We start from the raw sequence: 14,880 nt of genomic DNA on the forward strand, positions 1-14,880 counted from the left end.
TTCCGTCTTGCTCAGATTGACCTTGTACCCCCAAATGCCCATGTATAAAAGGTTGAACGCCTCCTGTACATAAGCTTGATCGGACTTAACGTACAAAATCATATTGTTTGCAAACAACTTTAATTTAGACATCCCTTCCACCAGTGCTGCTATTGCACTACGAAGTTTAAAAGGTAATGGTTCAATAAAAAAAGGAAAAAGTATTGAGGACAGGGGATATCCCTGATGGGTGCCCTTGTTGATAGACACCTTACCCACAGCACTGGAAATCACTACTAACTTGGCCTGCACTCCCTGGTACAAGTTCTTTAGCAGAGTGACAAATTCCGAGGGGAAGACAAATTTGGCTAAGCAAAGGAATAAGGTGTCCCAATTAACCAGGTCAAAAGCCGTCTTAGCGTTAACCATAATTGCTGCTGCAGGCGTTTGGTTACACGAGAAGAAATATATTGCATGAAGCAAAACGTTAGTATTTGCAGCCATAAGGCAATTGGAAACAAACCCGTTCTGGTCTTTATGAATCAGCGTTTGGCCCGCAGGGAGGATACGCGTAGCCCATAATTTAGTCAGGAGCTTATAGTCAGCATGGACCAAGCTAAGAATCTTCTGACTCTCCTCATACAATTGTAGCTGATAGGATTTAGAGTTATTACTTTTTCAAATATAAAAAAAATCCTTTGAATTTTTTTAGCCTTCTTCAAACCCTTCACTAAGGATCCATTACCCGACAAATGAATAACAGCGCTCATAGCGGAATCTACCGCTGACTATAGCTTCTTTATTAGCCTAATGCGCTCTTTGTTTTGACTGGCTTTATAAGCAATGATATGCCCAGGTACCGTGGCCTTGAAAGCTTCCCAAACAGAAAACAGCAAGGTCGTATTTCCGTTTCTGTTAATTCCTGATTAGTTAATAAAGCCCTATCTCGCTGCCACCTAGACCCTGTTCTTGTGGGAGTAGCTATTTCTATTGAAATTAAGACCACTGAATGATCCGAAAAAGCACTCAACCAGGTGTCAGACCAAGCTCTCTTAAGGAACTGCGATGCCAAACCAAAAAAAATCAAGCCGACAAGCAGTTTGAAAGCATTGTAAAAAGCATGTTAACTGTGTTATTCCAGATATTTAGCATAGAAATCAGTTCCAAAGTCTTGGGTTTCAGTCGTTTTTAACCCTATTGGACATATCTAAAGACAGATCCAGAATAAAATTAAAATCCCCTCCCAAAATCAACGGGCCCTCTGCTCCCACTGCGAAAATATAGATGGCTAATAGAGTTTTCATCTCGTCGCTACTAGGACCATAGTAAATCACTAAATTGAGGTGGGAGTGATGGACCGATTCTTTCAGCCACAACCATCTGTCATGAGGATCCCATATCACTTCCCTTACCTTCCAGTCAATACCACTGCCTAGATAAATCGCTACACCCCTTGCTCCCAACCCCACCTGAAGCAAGGTACGCATGAGAATACCTCTTGGGAATAAAATATTTTGGAGCATTACTCTTCAAATGAGTCTCTTGTATGAAAATTACTTCTAGAGAGAGTGATGTTAGCCATCGTATGAGTCCCCCCCATATTTGCGCTTGTTAAGGATACCATTTGCATTACAGAGATATTCCCTAAATTTTGCATTACTAAATTACAATCATCTGCTGCTGTTGGCCCTGCTCACCCTCATTTCAAAACAACTACTGTGACAGAGCTCAATTTTTTCTTGTCTTCCCCCTACATGTGCCCCCTTCCACCCAAACCACACCCGTACCAAAAACCCCGTGCCCTTTTGCCCTTCAACCCTCAAGGGGGGAATTTCCCGCACTACCCCTCTCCCAGCCCACCAAAAAACGGGTGCCCTGGCACTGCACTGACATCTAAAAAGGGGATGCCCCCCGAAAGCACCCCACTCATCAAAGATGACTACAACGCATGGAACAATATGCCCTGACACATCTCAAGTCCATCGTAGAGCCTAGACCTTGTATGATAACTTCTGGAGAAGCTCTTGTGCCACACCGATGGCCGAGAAAAGATATAATTGCTCTTTCACCAGAACTTTGAGCTTTGACTGTTGAGCTATGGATGCCTGGGCCCACTGGGATTTAAACTAATCTATTGTCTTGACAAATTCTTTTTGTCGCCATGCTGTGGATGCAGACAGGTCAGAAAAGATCCAGAACTGGGGTACTTCTTAGTTGAGAAGCTTCTCATTTCTATGGCCTTGGACAAAATGTGCTCCTTTATAGGGAAATCAGCGAAGTTCACCAATATCATGCAAGAATGCTTAATGCTGGGGGATCGTTGGGCTGGAACGCTATGAGCCCTAGTGATAGATGAATCCCTCACCAGAGGAGCCAATGCTTTCTTGATCAATGAGTACACCCACTGAGTCATCTGCTGTCCTTCGCACCTCTCTGGGACCCCTACAATTCGGAGATTAGACCGCCTGTTGTAATTCTCCAAATCGTCCACCTTACTTTCCAAAAGGCCTTTAATTCTTTTCAAGCTGGAGCAGATCTTTCTGCATAGATATCACATTGGCCTCTAAACAAGAGATTCTAGTTTCACCGGATCATACCCTCTTCATTTTTTGTCAATCTTTCATGGAGAGTAGCAATTTTATTCACCTGTGAGGACTTCAGATCTCTTATTTCAAATAAGATAGTATCAAGCAAGCTTTTAATAGACTGATTGCACCCAGCATTGCTGCCCCTGGTTCCTTTTGCATATTTTGATACCCTCAGAATCTCTCCTTGTTCTGAGGAAGTTTGTACCAGTGCTGTCTGTAACATGCCTCCGTGTACAAGCCTGGTGATGCTTGAGGGGCTTTCTGCTGTGGTGGAGAGGTTAGTAATCTAGCCCCCTCTGATACTTGGGGACTATCCTGAACATCTGGCTGCTCATCTAAAAGCTCTGGAAAAATCCGTAGAGCTTGCCGATTTAACCCCTTGTTCACTGACAGCTGATACCGACCCCCTAGAAGTCTTCAAAGGCTTTGAGAACAGCAGGTATTATTTAGATTTTGAATGGACTTGCAGCTGCTTACCTGTTGATATCTGCTGCCAACTCAATATTGCCATATGTGAGCTCCAGCATCGAAGGAGATGATCCCGAAGCCACCAGGTGGGGATCTGGAAACTCTCCCCAGTTTTCTATTTCCAGCCCCTTCCCACCCCCCTCTTCTCTGGTACATCTTTCCAGCCTCCCAGCATTCAGCTGTTCTCTGGCCTTGGATTCCATCCTCAACTGAGCTTTGCTATTCCTTCGGGCTGCTCCTAATTTAACATGGATCTCCCAGAGTTTTTCATATCTGGGTTGGCATAGATAGGATATTTGCATTGCAAGAGGGATTCACAGATTTGAAGGGTTATTTTCGCATTCTGTACAGTATTGCTTGCAACAAAAGTCAACCACCACCCTGCTGCTTTTTTTTTTTGTTTTTTACTCCAGATACTTCCTTACTTGGTTATTTGCCCAGATTTACTACAGAACCTCACTTGACAGGCCAGCAATTCCCAAGCGGTGCAAAAAGGCAAGGTCTCAGTGCTGAAAGTCCCCAAACTGCAAGCCTCAATAGGAAGGCATCCGCCTACTCAAGAAAGGGGCGTATAAAAGCAGCTTATGGCGAGTTTCTAATCTAGGAGCAGCTTGAATATTGTGGTAGATGGTTTTGTATGTTACCAAGCTGTTTAAAAAAGGGGTGGGAGGTTCTATATACAGCCAGTGTTATGGAGCAGCGTAAATTACCAGAAAAGGTCCCATAAGACTAATCTGCCACCATACTAGGGCCTCCATCCAGTTTTAATCAAACTCTGACAGGGACGTTTGCCATAGGCTGCTCTTCATCAGTTCGATACGGCCAGTTCCCCTGGTCTTCCTTGCCACTTTACCAACTTATTAAACATTGGCACACTGCGGCCCCTCCTGACACTGCTTCCCATACCCTGCTGTAGCAGCCCCCAAGCGGAAAGCCCTGGCCTGTCCCGACTCCTCAAGACGAGCAGCACTCACCTTTGTCCATAGGGACTGCAAAAACCATCATCGGCAGAGCAGATGCTGGGTAAGTCACTGTCGTGGAGTTCAGGGAACAGTTTGAGGAAAAACTAGGTTGCAGACTTTCTGGTCCCAGCTCTGCTCCACTAGATTTAGCACCACACTACTGCATTAAGAGCCACCCAGCTCTGCGTGCACGCCAAACTCAGAGTGTCAGGATCAGCGCTGGCCAGCTGCAGCTCTTGTCCATCCAACTAACAGAGGAATCTTCAACTTCCCCCTATAGCTGGCTGCAATCTGCCTTGGTGGGCTTGTCAGCACCTCGGGCTCGATGTGCACACCAAGATCCACACTAGCCAGAATGCCTGCTGTTGCTCCACGTTCATGACCCTGCTGCTTGTGCTTCCGGGGCTGGGTACGCCTGCTGCCCGAGGTGCCTAGTTTCAATCATGAAGGATGCAACCCAAAACACAATGTTGGAATTCTAAATGTTGATTAGCCTTAATTAAGCTAGCACTAACATTCAGATTAAAGGGGTTAAACATGCTTGAGTTACTGTAGGAGATACTGTCACTGGGAAAGACCCTTCAGTCTGAAACAGATCTTCACTCAGTTCTGTGTTGACGATGAATAATGAAAATGTCACTTACCCAGTGTACATCTGTTCGTGGCATTAGTCGCTGCAGATTCACATGTTTGGCACAGTCCGCTGCCTGGTGTTGGGCTCGGAGTATTACAAGTTGTTTTTCTTCGAAGAAGTCTTTTTGGTCACGGGACCGAAGGACTCCTCCCTCCTCGGCTCCATTGCGCATGGGCGTCGACTCCATCTTAGATTGTTTTCCCCGCAGAGGGTGAGGATGGAGTTGTTTGGTATAAATAGTGCCCATGCAATGGAGTGAATATGTATGTACGATAAGAGTTTCTAATAATTATTTACAAATGTTCAGATGTTTAAGATTTATGATCTACTTCTAAACGGCTACAGGCTTCCCGGGGAGGTGGGAGGGTACATGTGAATCTGCAGCGACTAATGCCACGAACAGATGTACACTGGGTAAGTGACATTTTCAGTTCGATGGCATATGTTGCTGCAGATACACATGTTTGGCATAGACTATAAAGCAGTTACCTCCCCTAAAAGCGGTGGTTTAGCCTGTAGGAGTTGAAGTAGTTTGGAATAATGTTCTTAGTACAGCTTGGCCCACTGTAGCTTGTTGTGCATTTAGTACGTCTACACAGTAGTGTTTAGTAAACGTATGAGGCGTAGACCAGGTTGCAGCCTTACATATTTCGCTCATAGGAATGTTTCCTAGAAAGGCCATTGTAGCACCTTTCTTTCTGGTTGAGTGTGCCTTTGGTGTAATAGGCAATTCTCTTTTGGCTTTAAGATAGCATGTTTGAATGCATCTGACTATCCATCTAGCAATGCCTTGTTTAGAGATTGGATTTCCTATGTGTGGTTTTTGAAAAGCTATGAACAGTTGTTTTGTTTTCCTGATTAGCTTTGTTCTGTCAATGTAATACATTAGTGCTCTTTTGATGTCTAATGTATGTAGTGCCCTTTCAGCCACAGAATTTGGTTGTGGGAAGAACACTGGCAATTCTACTGTTTGATTTAAATGGAATGGTGAGATTACTTTTGGCAGAAATTTTGGATTTGTTCTTAGAACTATTTTATTGTTGTGTATTTGAATAAATGGTTCTTGTATGGTAAATGCCTGTATTTCACTTACTCTTCTGAGGGATGTGATTGCAATGAGAAATGCGACCTTCCAGGTTAGATATTGCATTTCACAGGAATGCATGGGTTCGAAAGGTGGACCCATGAGTCTTGTTAAGACGATGTTAAGATTCCATGAAGGAACTGCTGGTGTTCTTGGTGGTATAATTCTTTTTAGCCCTTCCATGAATGCTTTAATAACTGGTATTCTAAATAGAGACGATGAATGAGTAGTTTGTAGGTAAGCAGATATTGCTGCGAGGTGTATTTTTATAGATGAAAAAGCGAGATTTGCTTTTTGCAAATGTAGTAAGTATCCTACTATGTCTTTAGTAGAGGCATGTAATGGTTGTATTTGATTGGCATGGCAGTAGTAAACAAATCTTTTCCACTTAGATGCATAGCAGTGTCTAGTGAAAGGTTTTCTAGCTTGTTTTATGACCTCCATGCATTCTTGTGTGAGGTCTAAGTGTCCGAATTCTAGGATTTCAGGAGCCAAATTGCCAGATTCAATGATGCTGGGTTTGGATGCCTGATCTGTTGTTTGTGTTGTGTTAACAGATCTGGCCTGTTGGGTAGTTTGACATGCGGTACTAGTGAAAGGTCTAGTAGAGTTGTATACCAAGGTTGTCTTGCCCATGTGGGTGCTATCAGTATGAGTTTGAGTTGGTTTTGACTCAACTTGTTTACTAGATATGGAAGGAGAGGGAGAGGGGGAAAAGCGTACGCAAATATCCCTGACCAACTCATCCATAGAGCATTGCCTTGTGATTCGCGGTGTGGGTACCTGGATGCGAAGTTTTGGCATTTTGAGTTTTCTTTTGTTGCGAACAAATCTATCTGGGGTGTTCCCCAAATTTGAAAGTACTTGTTCAGAACTTGGGGGTGAATTTCCCATTCGTGGACTTGTTGGTGGTCTCGCGAAAGGTTGTCTGCTAGTTGGTTTTGTATTCCTGGAATAAATTGTGCTATTAGGCGAATGTTGTTGTGAATCGCCCACTGCCAAATTTTTTGTGTTAGGAGGCACAATTGTGTTGAGTGTGTTCCTCCTTGTTTGTTTAAATAATACATTGTTGTCATGTTGTCTGTTTTGACAAGAATGTATTTGTGTGTTATTATGGGTTGGAAGGCTTTTAACGCTAGAAATACTGCTAACAGTTCTAGGTAATTGATATGAAATTTTGTTTCGTGTATATCCCATTGTCCTTGAATGCTGTGGTGATTGAGGTGTGCTCCCCACCCTGTCATGGAAGCATCTGTTGTTATAACGTATTGAGGCACTGGGTCCTGAAATGTCCGCCCTTTGTTTAAATTTATGCTGTTCCACCATAGAAGCGAGAGGTATGTTTGGCGGTCTACCAACACCAGATTTTGAAGTTGACCCTGTGCCTGTGACCATTGTGATGCTAGACACTGTTGTAAGGGTCGCATGTGTAGTCTTGCGTTTGGGACAATGGCTATGCATGATGACATCATGCCTAGAAGTTTTAGCACAAATTTTGCTTGTATCTTTTGGTTTGGAAACATAGCACTTATTACCTTGTGGAATGCCTGCACTCTTTGTGGACTTGGAGTGGCAATTCCTTTTGATGTGTTGATGGTTGCTCCTAGATATTGTTGTGTTTGACACGGTTCTAGGTGTGATTTTGTATAGTTGATGGAAAACCCCAGTTTGTGAAGGGTTTGTATGACAAATGTGGTGTCGTTTGCGCATTTTTTTACTGTGTTGGTCTTGATTAGCCAATCGTCTAGGTAAGGGAACACATGTATCTGTTGTCTCCTGATGTGTGCTGCTACTACTGCTAGACATTTTGTGAACACTCTTGGTGCAGTTGTTATTCCGAATGGCAACACCTTGAATTGGTAATGTATTCCTATGAATACGAACCGTAGGTACTTTCTGTGAGAAGGGTGTATTGGTATATGAAAGTACGCATCCTTGAGGTCTAATGTGGTCATGTAATCTTGCTGTTTGAGCAGTGGAATGATGTCTTGTAGTGTGACCATGTGAAAATGGTCCGATATGATGTAGGTATTTAGTGTCCTGAGATCTAATATTGGTCTTAATGTTTTGTCTTTTTTTGGAATTAGAAAGTACAGGGAGTAAACTCCTGTGTTTTTTTGTTGTACTGGTACTAACTCTATTGCATCCTTTTGCAGTAGTGCTTGAACTTCTAGTCCTAAAAGTTCTAAATGTTGTGGTGACATTTTGCGTGTTTTGGGGGGGATGTTTGGTGGGAAGTTGTGGAACTCTATGCAATAGCCATGTTGGATTATTGCTAATACCCAATTGTCTGTTGTAATCTGTTGCCAAGATTGGTAGAATTGGCTTAGTCTTCCCCCCACTGGTGTTGAGTGAAGGGGTTGCGTGACTTGAAAGTCACTGTTTAGGTGGAGGTGTTTTTGGAGTCTGGAATCTTCCCCTACTCCTTGGGAATTGACCCCCCCCGATATCCCCTGAAACCTCCCCTTTGGAAGGAACCCTGATATGGTGTGGTTCTTGTTTGTTGGCTGGTGGTGTCTGTGGGTTGGCCACGAAACCCCCCTCTAAATGGAGTTTTTCTGAAAGAGCCTCTGCTCTGCGGGGAGTAGAGTGCGCCCATGGCCTTGGCCGTGTCTGTGTCCTTTTTAAGTTTTTCAATGGCTGTATCCACTTCAGAGCCAAACAGTTGTTTCTCGTTGAAGGGCATATTAAGGACAGCCTGCTGGATTTCAGGTTTGAAGCCTGAAGTGCGTAGCCAAGCGTGTCTCCTTATGGTGACAGCAGTGTTGACTGTTCTTGCTGCAGTATCGGCTGCGTCTAGTGAAGAGCGGATTTGATTGTTTGAGATCGTTTGTCCCTCTTCCACTATTTGCTGCACCCTTTTTTGGTATTCCTGGGGAAGATGGTCTACGAGAAGTTGCATCTCGTCCCAGTGTGCGCGGTCATATCTGGCCAGCAGCGCTTGTGAATTTGCGATGCGCCACTGGTTGGCTGCCTGTGATGCTACTCTTTTCCCTGCCGCATCAAATTTTCGGCTTTCTTTGTCCGGAGGTGGGGCGTCGCCAGATGTATGTGAATTTGCTCTCTTGCGAGCTGCCCCTACTACCACGGAGTCAGGTGGTAACTGCGAAGTAATAAACACTGGGTCTGTGGGTGGTGGTTTGTATTTCTTATCCACCCTTGGGGTGATGGCTCTTGATTTTACGGGCTCTTCAAAAATTTGTTTTGCGTGCCGTAACATCCCTGGTAGCATTGGGAGACATTGATATTGGCTGTGTGTAGCCGAGAGGGTGTTAAATAAAAAATCATCCTCTATAGGATCGGAATGCAGTTGGACATTGTGGAATTCTGCTGCCCTAGCCACCAGTTGCGAGTATGAGGTACTGTCCTCTGGCGGTGACGGCTTTGTGGGGTATGACTCGGGATCATTGTCCGGCACTGGGGTGTCATACAGGTCCCAAGCGTCTTGATCCTGATCGTCATGACTTATGGTAGTTTGCGCTGGTGAGTGCATTTGTGGCGGTGTTTGTGCCGGCGATGCCTGTGGTGGAGAGGGCGGAGGCGTGACTTTTTTAACCACTTTGGCTTGTGGTTGTGCGTCATCCTTTGGAAGTCCGATCCTTCTTTTCCTCATGATTGGGGGAAGGGTTGATATCTTCCCTGTGTCTTGCTGGATGTACAGTCTCTTTTGTGTGTAGTCCGATTCTACACTTTGGAGCTCTTGTCCAAATCTGTGCATTTGGCCACTTATTCCTTGTTCCTCTGAGTAGGATGAAGGTGTGGTATTTTTCGGCGCCGAGAGAGAATCTTTTTTCGGTTTCGGCACCGACAGAATTTTTGTTCCTTTCGGCATGGATTCTCGGTGCCGATGTTTTTCGGTGCCAGTATCTTGTTTTTGTCTCTCGGAGCCGCTTTCTCGGCTCCGAGGTTGCTCCATGGCGGTCCCTCGACCGGAGTCGGGTGTCTTCGCTATGGGCGTGCCCTTTTTCGGCGCCTTCGACGGGTCGCCTGCTTTATGGGTCGAGCCATGGCCTGTTGGCAGTGGCGTCCCCTGGGCTTTCGGTTTGTCGATGGATTTACTTTTCGACGTCTTACTCACAGTTTGTTGCTGTTGTTCGACGTCGGAGTCTCCGGATTCTGATTCCGGAACCGAGAATGTTGCCTCTTCCTCGTCGAAACGTTGTTTTGTCGACGTGGACGCCATTTGTTGACGCCTGGCTCTTCGGTCCCGGAGTGTTTTTCTGGACCGGAAGGCTCGACAGGCTTCACAGGTATCCTCCTTGTGCTCGGGGGACAAGCACAAGTTACAGACCAAGTGCTGATCTGTATAAGGATACTTACTGTGACATTTTGGGCAGAAACGAAACGGGGTCCGTTCCATCGGCTTCGATGTCGCACGCGGTCGGGCCGACCAGGCCCCGATGGGGGATCGAAACTACCCCAAAGTCTTCTGATGATCGGTGTCGATGTACCTAACTATCCCGATACCGAACGGAACAATACCGACGCTTTCTTCCGAGATTCTGACTAACTTTCCGAACCGAAACACGGAGCGAAAAGGAATACGTCCGAACCCGACAGCGGAAAAAAAACAATCTAAGATGGAGTCGACGCCCATGCGCAATGGAGCCGAGGAGGGAGGAGTCCTTCGGTCCCGTGACCAAAAAGACTTCTTCGAAGAAAAACAACTTGTAATACTCCGAGCCCAACACCAGGCAGCGGACTGTGCCAAACATGTGTATCTGCAGCAACATATGCCATCGAACGGGAAGATCACTATGGTAAATGTGTATTAATTTAAAAACATACAAAATTAGAACATATTTTCTAAATGTTGGCACAGAAAGGTGCTTACCAATCGAGGCAACTTCTCAGCTGGCTCAAACATGATCTTCAGATAAAGAATTACTGCCATTGCCGAAGTGCTTTGAACATTCTGCAAGAGCTCCTCTGGGGAATACAGATAACACGTAATTATGTACAATTTCATATAAAGACAGGGTTATATGAATACATAACTTTTCATTGAGGAAGAAGGGCTAGGATGACATATGCCAGAGATGTCATTCAGGCATCCTCTATAAAGATGTGCTGGAGAAGGAGTAGTATGGCAGATGCACACAGATGAACAAGTTACTTACCTTCAGTAGCGCTCTTTGTGGAGGATACTCTATCTAACTACTGATACTCGCCCTGCGACTTTTATCCAGGTGCCGGACTGGATCCCTAAAACTCAAAAGCAGTGCTCCTGCATGCCGGTAGGTGGTGCCATGTGACTTTGTGTCATGTTCCATTCCAGAAGTGAGGCATAAAGCTGTATATAAGGGCCACCCATGAACGATTACTTCACTTTCTTTCACAAACTCGCCTGCTCCCTCAGACATGGACCCATTTGTGTATAGACTAAACTAGCGTGCAGATTCCTAAATTGGGATCTTTCTACATGCAAGAGAAAATCCACAGAATGGGGAGGTGGGAGGGTGGTGAGGAATCTGCAGCTGGATCAAGTATCCATAAGAAAGAGCTTTATCAGATGCAAGTAACTTGTTCTTTTGATGGATACTTCTAACATCAGATTTCTCATCTTGTGAATAGATACCAAAGCAGTAACATCGAAGGCGGTGGGTGTGTGGAATGGCTCAGATTACAAAGACCTGCAGATCTGAGATGGCAAAATGTCAATCTTGGCAGATCTGATTGTCGAGGCAGTAGTGCACTGTTGTTTATGTGTGCACTGATTTTCAAGGAGCTGCCTAACAGTTATTCAGGATAGGCACTCTCCATGCCAACACAGTAGTAGCAGCCTTGATCCTGGTGAAATGAACTCCTGGACCCTCTGGAGGTTTCTTAGCCAAAGCACAGCAGATATCATTGGAGAGAACTATCTATCAAGAGTTGGTCCATTTCAGCCCTTCTCTGTCCCAGAGAACCCCACAAAGAGCTGATAATCCACCCAAAGGTCTTTGGTACCATTGATCTCTTGGGGTCCAAACAATGGAGTCTCACTTCCTCTTTCGAGGGATGAGGTAAAGCAAGGAAGGATGGAAGGGTGATGTCTTGTCCAACATGAAAAGGTGTCACCGCCCTTGATAGGAATGCAGCTCTTATCCTTTACACCAGTATTCCATGAAAATGTGGTATAGGGCGGCTGGACCAAAAGAGCCTGAAGTTCACGCACCCATTGGGCAGATATTATTGCAACCAGGAAGACCGTTCTGAAGGTGAGTAGGCACAATGGACAACTGTGCATTGGTAAAAGAAAGAGGTATACAACAGGAATATGACAAACATATTTAAGTCTTCTGTGGCACCACAAAGGGCTTAGCTGGGAACTTATGAAGTTAACCTCTTAGGAAATGCATTACAACCAGAGATTTGAACAAGGAAGTTTGGTCCAGCCCGAAGAACTGACAGGTAATCCTTAACTGTGCCCAGAGCAAGACCCATCTGGTCCAAAAATAAAGCACAAACCAATACATCTGACAGTTTTGCCTGCAATGAGTCCAACTGACGGGCACCAAACCAATCCACAAACCTGTACCAGTATCCTACATGCACAGATTTTGTGGAAGGATGCCTAGCTGCCAAGATGTCATCAATGACACTGAGAAGGGAGGTCAAAGAAGATCAACTGTTGCTGTTCAATCTCCATGCCTAGAGGTGAAGCTTGAGCAGGCTCAGGTGTAAAACCCTGCCCTGCTGCTGAGACAGAAGATCCTATAAAAGTGCCATCTTGACTGGAGGACAGGACAGGATAAAGTCCATAAGCGTCAGTACCACACTCTCCTGGTTCAAACTAGAGTCGCTAGAATAACTTGGGCCGGTCGTACCAAATCTTCTTCAGAACTCGGGCAGAAGAGGAAGTGGCAGGAAGGTATACTGAAGTTCTGTACTCCACTCAAGTTGGAATGATTCTCCAAGAGACAGCCTTCTTGGAAACTCCAGAAGGCAAATGTTCTAACATTGTGTACTCCCTGTAGTGGTGAATAGATTAAACAAGGGTACTCTCCACTGTTGGACGATGCCCTGTACCAGTTCCAGAAGTACCTGCCATTTGTAATGTGGCAGGCGCCACTGGTCGAGTTGGCCTGCCCTGTAGTTTAAAGATCCCGCCAGGTGGTGTACTACCAGGGGAATTCCCTGACGATTCAGCCACATTGAGGGCCTCTTCGCTTAGGTCTCGGGACACCATCCCACCTTGCCTGTTGCAATACCAAATGGCAGTGGTGTTTCCTGTGAGTACCTGTACCAGCCTCCCCTTGATTGTGGGTATGAAGGCCTTCAGGCCAAGCACTTCACCCACAAATTCAAACTCCAGCAAACTGATGTGGAGACCAGAGTCTGCGGGCCTCTACCAGAGACCAGAGGCCTCAGATCTCCAAGTCTCCCAGATGCACTCCCCATCACCACCATCAGTGCTGGGTGGGGTAGGAGGAGGGCTGTGCTGCTGGTCCAACAACAGTCCAGCAGCCAACACAGCACATCTTTTGCAGTCCCCTCCGAAACCTGGATGGCATCGGACATGTTCCCCTGGTGCAGGGCCCACTGAGACTTCAAATTCCATTGTAGGGTCCACATATGCACCTGGAATGGTCAGCAATCAGGATGCAAGAGACTTGTAGACTAAGAAGTCTCAGAGCCATCCTCACTGAGACCCAGGAGATTGGTCGAAACATCTGGATCATAGCCCAAATGTCCTAGACTCACTGATGCGGAGTAAATGCTTTAAGGTGCACTGTATCAAGAATTACTCCTATGAAAGGGAACCTCTCTGAAGGAGTCAGACTGATTGAGAACCCAAACAATGTTGAGAGATTTACAGTTATTTGGAGGGGGCAGAGACCGACTATGGTGAGTCCACCTTCAACATCCAGTCAACAAGGTAGAAAAACACCAGTAACCCCAGACCGCTGAAGATGGGCAGTGACCACCACCATCGCCTTTGTGAACACCCAAGAAGCAATGATGATAAGAACATGTCAGGTAATGACCTTCTCATAGGCATATTTTGTAACGAATATAAAAATGTATTAAAATGTTATTTTTCATAGAATGTTTCTATATTAACAATGGTATTGATAGTTGAAATAGCTGAGAAACGTATGAACTAATGGTGTGATGCTGAGGCCCAACCATGAACTGTACTTTTCTTATAATGGAGAAATGGTGCAAACTCTCCTGAGTTTCTACAAAATGTTTCACAAAATGTTTCAGTTGAATGTTAATATCTCTATGCTATTGCTTTTTGACTGCTTAGATGACAAAAGTTTTCCTGTTCCCATGAAGACACCACAAGCTGATTGGATGAGCTGAGATGAAAATGGAAATAACTTCTAATGTTGATAAGAAAAGATTAAGTGTGTGCTCCTAGAGTAAGCTGAGATTCTGCTTAGACCCTTTCCGGACTTCTCTGGACAGCCCTTGTTGACAAATCTAAGGTTCACTCTGAGAGGTCCTTTTATTTCCCTGCCTGAATATATGCAGCTGTGAGACGCTAATGGTTCCTTGTACCTCTCTTTATGGGAAGTTCTGCCTTGATTAATACTTGAGATTTCATGCTAAGAGCTTCATGCTTTGACCTCTCAATTTAGAGCTCTTAATGGGTTCTAACCAATGCTTTTCTCTCATTTTCTAAGCTTAGAATAGGGACTTTCTCACTGACAGGTGGTCTACGGTAAGCTGCGGAGACTTCAGGTCCCCTGCCTACCTTCTGCCTTGTGGGGTCCCTCAGGGTTCCTCACTTAGCCCCACTTTGTTTAATGTCTATGTGGCCCCTCTGGCAGAACTTATACGTTCTTTTAGCTTCACCCCCACCTCTTATGCAGATGATACCCAGATTATTATTCCTATCAATAATGATGTGGAGATAGTCGCGGCTCGGTTTAACGCCTGTATGTCGGCGGTAAGCAGTTGGATGAAGTCCAATTGGTTAAAATTGAACTGTAATAAGACAGAAGTTCTCTGTTTTGGGATAGGTAGGGCACTGTGGTCCCCTAATTGGTGGCCTAAAACGTGTGGCACTATGCCCCTACCGGGTTCCCTGTCTAGGAATCTAGGATTTCTTTTCGACGACCACTTATCCTTCCAACCTCAGGTCAATTTGACCACAAAAACCTGCATGTGGACTCTGAGGAAATTGAAGAAAATGTTCCCCTTTCTATCTAAAGAATGGAGAATCACTGCCAC

The 14,880-nt window shown here is 45.1% G+C and overlaps 1 protein-coding gene across 4 annotated transcripts in view; it reads right to left on the reverse strand.

The window, feature by feature from the left end:
• THADA (THADA armadillo repeat containing) overlaps positions 1-14,880 on the reverse strand; it is a 1,551,972-nt gene that overhangs the window by 1,403,340 nt on the left and 133,752 nt on the right. For all 4 annotated transcript variants that reach the window (XM_069233992.1, XM_069233989.1, XM_069233988.1 and 1 more), the window contains exon 10: positions 10,550-10,644. In XM_069233992.1, the coding sequence (XP_069090093.1) occupies positions 10,550-10,644 (95 nt within the window). The remainder of the gene's footprint in view (positions 1-10,549; positions 10,645-14,880) is intronic.

Source organism: Pleurodeles waltl, chromosome 5, assembly GCF_031143425.1.
Source record: "Pleurodeles waltl isolate 20211129_DDA chromosome 5, aPleWal1.hap1.20221129, whole genome shotgun sequence".
Taxonomy (NCBI): Eukaryota; Metazoa; Chordata; class Amphibia; order Caudata; family Salamandridae; genus Pleurodeles; species Pleurodeles waltl.